The following is a 12,013-nucleotide window of genomic DNA, read 5'->3' as shown; positions in this document are numbered from 1 at the left end:
CATGTGGGGACATATAACAGATCCATAACACATAGCATGAGGGGACATATAACAGATCCATTACACATAGCATTAGATGACATATGAAACAGATCCATAATACACAGAACACACACTTGCCTGCTCAGACTTCTGCAGAATCCTCAACTGACAAAGTAAAGAGAAGCAGAGCTGGCTGTATTCAGTTCCTATCACTTATTGATGGAAACCATTAAATCCACCTATACTATTACACGTTCTATTTTCCACTTACAGTCTGCTCTAGTAACATTTCTCTTTCCAAGTCACCTCTGAATTTTAGTAAATTCACCCATTACACTACATAATATAGTACAGACTGGGGGGCATGCGATTTGATTTGATGGGGTTTGGAATATGCACTGTGGAGGCTAATGTAGAGTTGGTATGTATTTCCCATAACCAACTCTCAGCGTCCAACTCTGCAAGGGTAAAACATGCACCAGATTTACATCAGGAAAGATCACTAGTTTAAGCGCATGGTTATGTTAGGATAAAACATTAACACATTTGCTTGGTTTACACCAGGAGATGTGGCTTGACAGTGTAATTGATATTTAAGACACATTTACTATTAAAAATAAAATTAAATACCGACTCAAAAAAGAAAAAAAGAAAAATTAAAATGATGCGGCCCACAGTCATTATGTGTATGTATATTGCACCAGGGGTCACAATCATTGTGTGTGTATATTGCACCAGGGGTCACAGTTATTATGTGTGTGTGTATATTGCACCAGGGGTCACAGTCGTTATGTTTATGTATATTGTACCAGGGGTCACAGTCATTATGTGTGTGTGTATATTGCACCAAGGTTAAACGCTTGAAGACGGGAAAATTCTATTAGTTTGTAGCTCATTGGTCAGTAGAAAGCTGTAAGGCAAATGTGGAACTTAAGCATGGGAGTAAATCCAATCACTGATGTTGCCAGGTCCCAACTACAGGAGGTTGAATTACAAGGAATAATAATAATAATAATAAAGATAAAGTAAATACCTTTATTTCTAGCCTCTATAACATGTTCCCTGCAGTAAATTACAAGTATTAATGCTGATTTTTGTGGAAGCACCAACTGCATGAAAATAGTCATCATAGAAATACAGATTGAGCCTCCCTCGTCGTTGCTGTTGCTTCGCCTAAACGGAGGATTAGCCACGCCTTAGCGATAGCACAGGTTGTTCAGCTGTTGCATGGACAGGCGCATTGAGGCATGACTACATACGCAGCATGCAATACACATCTTCACCACTGGGTGGCTAACGCTCCACTAATGCAGTACTGTAGAGCGAATAGTGGCGGATTGATCTACAAGCTCTGGCAAAGGGTCAGTGACGACTGTAATGTTACTGTAAACTGTACACACAGACCAAAGGTCAGACGGAGAGAGTCCATAAAAAAAAAAAAAAGAAACCAATAAATCAAATCAATAAAATTAGTGTATACAGATGCAAGCGAATGTGTTAAAGCAGTGGTCCATTGACGTATATGTGAGCGTCCAAGTCCCGTAGACTAATCAATAAATAAAAATAGTGTATACATACGCAAACGAACGTGTTAAAGCAATGGTCCATTGACGTTAGGCATACAGTACTGGTTGTGAGCGTCCAAGTCTCGTAGCCAATACAGAAAAACCCATGGGAAGGGATCACTGCTTACATTTACACATGATCTTGTGTCTCTATCACCATGCGTCGTGGCAAAGCGGTTAAGTGTCCCGCAACCCATGCTCAGAGTCCCGAGTTCGATCCCCAAAGTGCAAATGCCTTTGGTTTTTTCTTCTTGACACTTTATTATTATTTTTTTTATACATTCATATATTTAAGAACTTTACATTCAATAGAATTATGCTCAGGGGAAAAAACCTGTTTCCTTAACTATCGGTGCATATGACACGCAAATCCGTAGAACAGTACTGTACTGTTTAATGTACATTCAACTCTGGCCCTCTTTAGTCCTTTCCCCTAACCAAAGCGACTGTGGTATCAGCACGTCATTTACATACTGGGCTGGCCTCTTTGTCTAAAAAGATCAGTCTCAGGGGAGGGGGGAGGTGGTGAGTTCAGAGAAGCTGTCGAAAATATTCACTCTCGGGACCCAATAAATAAAAAAAAAAGTGTATACAGACACAAACGAACGTGTTAAAGCAATGGTCCATTGACGTTAGGTTTATGTGAGCTATTAAATGAAATTCAATTAAAATGGGCTTAAAGCTTAATATCTCCATTTCTGGGGATCCAAATCGGCTTATACCGGATTGGAAGGGGAGACGATTAGCTACCAGAGGATATCGACCCCAAGTTTCTAATTAACGGGCCCATTATAGTTTATGGGAAAATGGGTTCACTTTGCGCCCCGATAACTCCAGTTCTGGGTGTCCCAGAGACTCAAAACCGGTGTCATACGAAAGTGGAGACTCCTGGCTATCGGAGTAGACCGGCCACTAGTTTATGTGACACCGCAAAGGGAAACGACAAGCATCGTATGTCTGGTCCCCTCTAACTGTCCGCCCAGCTTGCACGGGGTGCGGGGATTCTGGCTAGATAGAAAAACGAGTTTTATGGTAAGAACTTACCTTTGTTAAAACGCTTTCTGCGAGGTACACTGGGCTCCACAAGGATAGACATTGGGGGTGTAGAGTAGGATCTTGATCCGAGGCACCAACAGGCTCAAAAGCTTTGACTGTTCCCAAGATGCATAGCGCCGCCTCCTCTATAACCCCGCCTCCCTGCACAGGAGTTCAGTTTTTTAGTTAATCAGCCCAATGCAGTAGCAGTAAAAGAGACGACAACAGTTAGTAGCCAAAAACACCACATTCTCACGACAGGAGAAGTGTCAGCGGCTAATGCCATACCAACCCAAAGAGCTAAGTGCATCATGGTGGGCGCCTTGTGGAGCCCAGTGTACCTCGCAGAAAGAGTTTTAACAAAGGTAAGTTCTTACCATAAAACTCGTTTTCTGCTGCGGGGTACACTGCGCTCCACAAGGAAAGACATAGGGGATGTCCTAAAGCTGTTCCTTATGGGAGGGGACGCATTGTAGCGGGCACAAGAACCTGGCGTCCAAAGGAAGCATCCTGGGAAGCGGCAGTATCGAAGGCATAGAACCTTATGAACGTGTTCACTGAGGACCACGCAGCTGCCTTGCACAATTGTTCAAGGGTCGCACCACGGCGGGCCGCCCAAGAAGGTCCAACGGACCGAGTAGAATGGGCCGTAATGTGAGCAGGACCTGACAGACCAGCCTTCACATAAGCATGTGCAATCACCACTCTAATCCATCTGGCCAAAGTCTGCTTGTGGGCAGGCCAGCCCGTTTGTGAAACCCAAATAGAACAAAGAGAGAATCAGATTTCTTAATAGAAGCAGTTCTCTTCACATAGATACGGAGAGCCTGTACCACATCCAAAGACCGCTCTTTGGGAGACAGATCAGGAGAAACAAGTGCCGGAACCACAATCTCCTGATTACGGTGGAACGAAGAAACCACCTTAGGTAAATATCCGTGACGAGTCCTAAGAACCGCCCGGTCACGGTGAAATATCAGATATGGGGAACTACAAGACAAGGCACCCAAATCCGACACTCTTCTAGATGAGGCAATAGCCAGCAGAAACATCACCTTAAGGGAAAGCCACTTAAGATCAGCCGAACCAAGAGGTTCAAACGGAGACTCTTGTAATGCCTCCAAAACCACCGACAAGTCCCAAGGAGCCACAGGCGGGACATAGGGAGGTTGGATACGCAACACACCCTGAGTAAAGATATGCACATCAGGTAAGGTCGCAATTTTTCACTGAAACCACACCGACAAGGCAGAAATTTGAACCTTAAGGGAGGCCAGACGCGGGCCTAAGTACAGGCCCTGCTGAAGAAAAGCCAACAACTTGGAAGTGTCATAATTGGAAGTACTAAACTTGGAAGCGTCATAATTGTTAGATGCGCACCAAACAAAGAAAGAATGCCAGACCCTAAGGTAAGTCCGAGCAGAAGCCGGTTTCCGGACCCGCAACATAGTTTGAATGACCGCCTCAGAAAACCCTTTAGCCCTTAAGACGGAAGCTTCAAGAGCCACGCCGTCAAAGACAGCTCGGCTAGGTCCTGGTAGACACAGGGGCCCTGAACGAGGAGGTCTGGGCGTTGTGGAAGTAGAATTGGATGCTCTGACGATAGGCCTTGCAGGTCTGAGAACCTGTGCTGTCTGGGGCACGCTGGAGCTATGAGAAGTAGGATTCCTCTTTCCTGCTTGAACTTTCGAATTACCCTGGGCAGGAGTGACACCGGAGGGAACACGTACGGCAGCCGAAACCTCCACGGCACCGCCAGCGCATCCACAAATGCTGCTTGAGGATCCTTTGTCCTTGCTCCGGAGACCAGAACCTTGTGGTTGTGTCGAGAAGCCATCAGATCCACGTCTGGAAGACCCCACCTTTCCACTAGGAGTTGAAACCCTTCTGGATGGAGGCCCCACTCTCCGGCGTGTACATCCTGACGACTGAGAAAGTCCGCTTCCCAATTCAGGACTCCCGGAATGAATATCGCCGATATGGCCGGTGGATGGCGCTCCGCCCATTGCAGAATCTGTGAGACTTCCTTTATTGCAAAACGGCTTCGAGTGCCGCCTTGATGATTTATGTAAGCCACTGTGGTGGCGTTGTCCGACTGTACTTGAACAGGACGGTTCTGAATTAAATGCAGGGCCAGGTTCAATGAGTTGAAGACCGCCCGCAATTCCAGAATGTTGATCGGGAAGAAAGACTCCTTCTTGGTCTACCGACCCTGAAGGGAGTGTTGCTCCAGCACCGCGCCCCAACCCCTTAGACTGGCATCTGTCGTCAACAGGACCCAGATGGATATCCAGAAGGGATGGCCCCTGCACAATCGTTGGTCCTGGAGCCACCAGTACAGCGACAGACGGACCTCCGGAGTCAATGAGATCATGTGAGACCTGATCCGGTGAGGCAGGCCGTCCCACTTGGCCAGAATCAGCCTCTGGAGGGGGCGAGAATGGAATTGAGCATACTCCACCATGTCGAATGCTGACACTATGAGGCCCAGCACCTGCATCGCCGAATGTATCGACACTTGCGGATGAGAGGAAATAACGAATCCTGTCCTGAAGCTTCAGGACTTTCTCCTGAGACAAAAACAACCGCTGGTTGTGAGTGTCCAATAGCGCTCCCAGGTGCACCATGCTCTGAGCAGGGACCAGGGAGGATTTCTTCCAGTTGATGAGCCACCCGTGGGCTTGCAGAAACCGGACAGTCATATCTAGATGACGTAGAAGTTCTGGGGAATTTGCCAGGATCAACAAGTCGTCCAGATACGGTAGGATCCTGACCACTTGACGACAGAGTACCACCGTCAGCACCGCCATAACTTTGGTGAAGACTCGCGGAGCTGTAGGTAAACCAAAAGGTAACGCCCGAAACTGGTAATGGAGGTTGCCAGTCGCAAACCTCAGGTATTGCTGATGCGACACTGCTATAGGAACGTGCAGGTAAGCATCCTGTATATCCAGGGAGACCATATAATCCCCAGGTTCCAAGGCCAGAACTATAGAGCGAAGGGTTTCCATACGGAACTTGGAGACTTTCACAAACTTGTTCAATGCCTTGAGGTTGAGAATGGGCCGGGAGGACCCATTCGATTTCGGGACTAGAAATAGCGGAGAACAGTACCCCCGGCCCCTCTGAGCAAGAGGCACCTGTACTACCACTCCTGTGTCCAGGAGGGTCTGTACCACCGAATGTAGAGTTTTTGCGTTTGTCTGGTCCAAAGGGACGTCTGTCAGGCAAAATCGATGAAGGGGGGGCGGTTTATGAAGGCTGTGGCGTAATCTCGAGTGACGACTTCCCGTACCCAGGCATCTGAAGTGGTCTTCAACCATTCCTGGGTATACCCTAGAAGCCGGCCCCCCACCCTGGGATCCCCCAGGGTGAGGCCCGCCCCGTCATGCGGCAGGCTTATCGGTCTTGGAAGCTGGCTGACTGGCACCCCAGGCTCTTTTGGGCTTTGGCTTACCAGGTTTGGAAGTGCGGGCCTGCTTGTGGCACGCCTGACCTTTTGCTTTACCTGAAGGACGAAAGGAAGTACCTTTAGCCTTCGACAAAGAAGGAGCAGTACTTGGCAGACAGGCAGTTTTGGCAGTAGCCAAATCAGCCACTATCTTATTTAAGTCCTACCCACGGACCAGGATCTCAGCCACAATATCCGGTGAGCCAGGACTGACATGGTAGAGGCCTTGGCTGCTAGAATACCGGCATCAGAAGCCGCCTCTTTAATGTAGTGAGAAGCTGTGACAATATATGACAAGCATTGTCTAGCATGGTCAGAAGAGATTTCAGCTTCCAACTCTAGGGCCCATGCTTCAATAGCCTCTGCAGCCCATGTTGCTGCAATAGTGGGCCTTTGTGCAGCACCCGTGAGGGTGTAAATCACTTTCAGACAACCCTCCACACGTTTATCCGTAGGCTCTTTCAGAGACGTGACGGTAGTGACAGGTAGAGCTGAGGAAACCACCATCCTAGCCACATGCGAGTCCACTGGAGACGGCGTTTCCCAATTTTTAGACAGCTCTGGCGCGAGGGGATAGCGAGCCAGCATCTTCTTTTGAGGAACAAACTTCTTCCCTGGATTTTCCCAGGATTCCGGACGTATATCCACCAGGTGATCAGAAGGAGGTAAAACTTGTTTAACCACCTTCTGACGCTTGAACCTATCTGGCTTCTTAGGAGGGACGGATGGCTCGGGGTCATCCGTAATCTGTAGAATCAACTTAATAGCCTCCAAAAGATCAGGAACATCCACATGTGAACTACCCTCCCCATCAGCAGTATCTGTGTCAGAATCTGTGGGGTCAGTGTAAGCGCCATCTTCATCAGACGAGGTGTCAGTGACAGCAGTGGATTGTGAGGAGGTAAGAGCTTGCTTAGAGGACCCCTTGGTCGTAGGCGAGCGAGGGTCAGACTTTTTAGTAGTCAAGGACTGGTTCAATTTCTTCAATTGAGCAGACAAGTTTTCTGCCCACGGCGGGATAGCCGCGGGGACCACATAGGAGGTCCCATAGGGGGCTTTAGTTTAGTAACTAGCGTATTCAGTAGTGTGGAGAAAGAAGCCCACGGCGGGTCATTATGGACCCCCGTTGCCACAGTCCCACTGTGGGACAAGGAGCCCCCAGCACCAGACCCCGCAGCTGCTATATTCTCCTCATAGGGATCTGTGGCGTCAGCAACACTGGTAGTGTGTTTAGCCCCAGAACCGTTACCCTCAGAAGCAGACATAATATAACTTGCAATATCAGGTAACACAGTGCAATTGTCAGCAGCACAATACCTCTTGCCCAAACTCCTGCGCAGTGTAGTCAGCACAAGCAGGGATACAGGAGAGATATGGTGACTAAAATCACAGAGAAAAATACAATTAGAGTATATCTTGTGAATATCCTATATTATATTATTATAAACCTGACGCACCAAGCCCCCTCAGGTTATAGAATATAGGGATAGCATGTTGAGTGAGAGACACGAAATGAAAATCACCCAGCAAGCTAATGCACACACATATAGTCACAGTTATACAATGCAGAGGTTATTACCAACAATGATACTGCACTGGACTAGCTTATATATATAGCTATGTAGTCAATAGATATAACACTGCACAGTAAGAACTGGATGTATATCACAGGGTACTTGTACCAGAGAACCCTGACTAAATGCACTCTTTCTTAACTATCACTGTCTAAATGACATGTAGAATACTTAAGTGTCTTGTAAAGTCACAGCGCTGACTACCAGGCGGCTTTACAAAGGAGGATTTGCCCAAGCAGTCCCAGGAACAGTATAGCTGAGAGAAATGGCGCCCAAACACTGACAGGGAGTGAGGGAGAGACAGATATGCAGCTCCAGGGCGGGAACATTTACTGGAAATGGCGCCTTGGGGCTGGGGGCTCCAGGTCTAAGCCTTATCCCGTCTGCTGGCAAAACCACCTGGTACTGCGGGCTACAAATAAAAAGGTTTAGAGAGAAAACCTGACCTGCACCCATGCCCTGGTGATCTAGTGGGATCGCCTGTACTGCCACAGTGTCCACCAGCCGCACCGGATCGAGATACAGCACGGGTCCCGCGAGCGGGACCCACTCACCACCTCCCGAAGCGCGGCCACGCGATCCCGGAGAGCCCCAGTCGTGTGTGCCTGACCAGAAGAAAACCGGAGCCTCCCGCTGTAGTTACCCGGCAACCAGGGCGCGGGAGTGTACAGCGCCGCTAGGGAGAGATGGAGCTGCAGCAGTGAATGTCTCCTGACATCTACACACTGCTGCAGCCCTTGAAGGCTTCACTTTTCTGCATAAAAAGCTCTTCTTAGGGCTGCCTGGATCAGCTCCTCTGTTACGTGCCTGCTATCTGCGGCACCAACTACAAAACTGAGCTCCTGTGCAGGGAGGTGGGGTTATAGAGGAGGCGGCGATATGCATCTTGGGAACAGTCAAAGCTTTTGAGCCTGTTGGTGCCTCGGATCAAGATCCTACTCTACACCCCCAATGTCTATCCTTGTGGAGCCCAGTGTACACCGCAGCAGAAATACTGTACAGAGATGCTAAGCACAGTGTTTTGGCATCCAGGAATTTAGGGATAAGCTTTTATCTCTCCCCATTATACTTATAAAGATAACACTTGCCGCTGTAGCCTTAAGAGAAGAGTACATTATAAGCTGTTCGTGCTACTTAGTACTGAAATAGAAAATACTGTACAGATTGGACACCCAGAACCAGAGATATTAAGCTTTAAGCCCATTTTAATTTAATCTCATTTAATAGCTCACATAAACCTAACGTTAACTGACCATTTCTTTAACACGTTCGTTTGCGTCTGTTTACACTGTCAAAGTCGAAAAATATCGTTATTCTCATGCCTTGTACTAACCCCATGCGCTTGCCCGCTGCTCGTGCACCCACTCCCCGGTGCGTACGCATCCCCTCAGGTTGCGTAAGGGACGCTCCGACGTCTCCTGCGCATGGAGATGTGTATTTACGGCGGAGTTTGCAAGCGTCTAGCGAGCGACTCGATCGCAACATATTTAATCCAAATAGTGCATTTTGTAGGTTATGGTCTCCTTAATAATATCAGTAAGTTTGTTTAGTATAACTGGTTCATAGACAGAGAAATCCCTCTTTACATGATACGAAGGGTCAGACAGGTTTTGAGCAGTGGTGTTTAGTATGCAACGGTAGAGTATATTATTAGAAACATTCCGGTATTGGTTTGAGAGAAATTAATCGCTCCTGCGAATAGTTATGTCTATAAGAAGTTTATGGACATTTGCTATATTTGCAGTTCATTATCCATGCGGCGGGAATCCTGAGATTCCCTCCCACCTGAGCAGTATGAAATAGTCACAGCCCACCTGTTTGAATCAACCTATGACCTTTTGTTATAATGTGAAGACAGATTCCTGTGTCCAATGAACAATGAGATTGTAGGCCCCTTTGTAGTGTACTGTATGCAGTGTATATAAGGCAGCCAGATTGGGCCAGCTCGGTCTACTCTCCACAAAAGGTTTTCATCACTGACTAACTTGAGAGCTGGTACCAGGACTGTGCAGCGATCATTCCCCAGTGTGTAAGTGTTTCTCTGTAACCAACTTGTTCTCTGTTTGTATTTGCCATACTCTCTCTCTCTGTTATTGTTACGCTGTTGTATATTGTATATGTGTAGTTATTATGTTTAGATATTGATGTTAGTCTGTAGTGTATAAACTGTTAACTGTATTTTCCCTTTTTATATAACTAAATCTCGTTAGTAAAGGTTTTGGAACCTTAGCAAGGTATTGTGTGTTTATTACATTTCTAAGGGTATTCGGAGCGTCTCAATCGCTCAAGCAGCTTTTATATTAACAAGGTTAAGAAGCGTTATATCATTACAGTATAAGTAAATCCCTTCATTGTGTTGCATACAAGGTTTACTGTGTGTGGATGTGCCCGTGTTCCTCTTGTGGGCACAGCGTCCGCTACGCTAGTAGCGTAGCATTACGGTACTTGGACCGCCTATAGCGTGCTCGATACCCAGCGTAAGCCGTGAGCGAACGTGTCGCTCGTGCGTCTCGACCACGGCCTAGCGTCTGCTACGCTAAGTGCGTACCCTTACGGTACCCCGTACGCCCATTGCGTACTGAGTCTCTTACCAATATATAGTGAATGTTATAAGATAAATATTTAGCTTTATCAACACTTTTTATTTATTGATTTGTCTACGGGACCTCATTGCTGCAGTGTATTTTAAATAGCGTAATGGTACGCGTGAACAGCATTGCCCATACAGTGTACGGTAAAGTAGTTATTGCGCTATAGTGTACTGTATTTCAATGGAGACCACACACATGCGCAATAGTGATTTTGAAAAGTGACATCTGGTGGATGATCACAGGTATTACACTCACTGGTAACGACAAACGCCATGATAAGCTCTGTGAGCCTCCCTACAAATAGGCATGCTGAGACTCCGTGATCGGGACTAACGCCATAGACAGCATAGATGAGCGAGGTTCTATATGTATACTTTAGGTTCAGCTGTCCATCCTTACCTCTACCAGCATGGCAAGAAGTGGTTTTTTGTTGTCAGTCCAGAGGGACTTCAGCTGCCCAGCACTGGGGAAGAAACAGCAGCTAGTGTAGACTGTTATCTCTGGGCAGTGACCATAGATTACACTGAAATCCTGTAAAAAAAAAAAAAAAGCGAAAGAAATAACAGTTATTAGCAAACCCAATTAAGCACAAAATTAAGTAGTTATATGGAATAGGAACTATAACACATATAGGACACTTCAGTTAAGAACCTAAAGTCCTGCAACCTAAGCATTCATTCAGCCTCGTATATTTCATTGTGCATACGAGCACAATTAAGTAGCCTCCCAACTCAGCTTGTGATCAGCACTGGCAGGGTGGAGGATACCCATGTGGACATGGTAAGTGTCTGATGAGCGCTGCAAACTCCCCACATGTCCTTACTGATCATGCAAGTGTTCCGCTAACAGTCTGCACTCTGAATGTACTTCCCTGAGTGCAGGGCCGTAGTAGAGATTTCACATAATCAGTCAGAGCAGACACATAATCAGATCAAATGCTCCGCCACCCATGGGACATTGCAGCCTGCAGGAGGGACAGCGGGACAGGAGGGACAGCGGGACAGTGTCCAAACTGAGAAACTGCCCTGTTGGAATCAGTACAGTTGGGAGGGATAAGTCATGTATATGGTAACTGTCTGTTGATGAGCATAATGTGTATAGGATAGGGCAATCATTGGAAGGGGGTGTGTTTAGGTGTCTTTCACAGAGATAGGCTGGTGTGGATTACAATCTACAACAAACCGTTCCAAAAAATGCCTAACAGTGATAGTGCATGCTGGGACTGTGAGATCGAAGGGTAGCCCCTAAACTAATGAGAAAGTGGTGGTTTAAGTAAATATAACTGTTGCACTCTAGGCCATGGGGTAGAGGACAAACCTGTTCATTCTTACAAAAATGACCAATAGTTCCTCACACTCCCACAACATATACAAACAGTGCCATAATGCTACATTTTGTGTAGGTTACAAACGTTTTATTCCCCTCAAGAGTTGCATAAACATGGGTACCAGTTCTAACTTTAACATATTTAGCGTACTAAAAAAGAAAAAAGCACATGTGGATGTGTCCAAAAGATCCTCCACTATTGGAATAAAGTTCTGACTTCTATTAACCACTTGTTCAAGCTCCACTTACCCTTCCATCCTACACTGCTATTTCTTGCAAATGTTACCATATGGAAAAGGCAGATTGATAATTTGCTTCCCAGTCTCACCCTTACTGGGTTTTTTTGGTAGCCAAAAAAAAAAATATCTCTCTGTAAATGGATCAAGAAATCCACACGAGGATCAGTGAGATACAGGTTGTCCTCCTAGAATATAATTATTTTAACCAAAGAGATACATTTTGATCTAGGACGTGGTATACAGCGTTTTC

The 12,013-nt window shown here is 46.5% G+C and overlaps 1 protein-coding gene across 1 annotated transcript in view; it reads right to left on the bottom strand.

The window, feature by feature from the left end:
* CPD (carboxypeptidase D) overlaps positions 1-12,013 on the bottom strand; it is a 253,732-nt gene that overhangs the window by 19,091 nt on the left and 222,628 nt on the right. Inside the window, exon 18 of the mRNA XM_063955962.1 lies at positions 10,598-10,729. Within this exon, the coding sequence (XP_063812032.1) occupies positions 10,598-10,729 (132 nt within the window). The remainder of the gene's footprint in view (positions 1-10,597; positions 10,730-12,013) is intronic.

Source organism: Pseudophryne corroboree, chromosome 2 (genome assembly GCF_028390025.1).
Source record: "Pseudophryne corroboree isolate aPseCor3 chromosome 2, aPseCor3.hap2, whole genome shotgun sequence".
NCBI classification, from domain to species: Eukaryota; Metazoa; Chordata; class Amphibia; order Anura; family Myobatrachidae; genus Pseudophryne; species Pseudophryne corroboree.
This window is presented reverse-complemented; position numbering and strand designations above follow the sequence as displayed.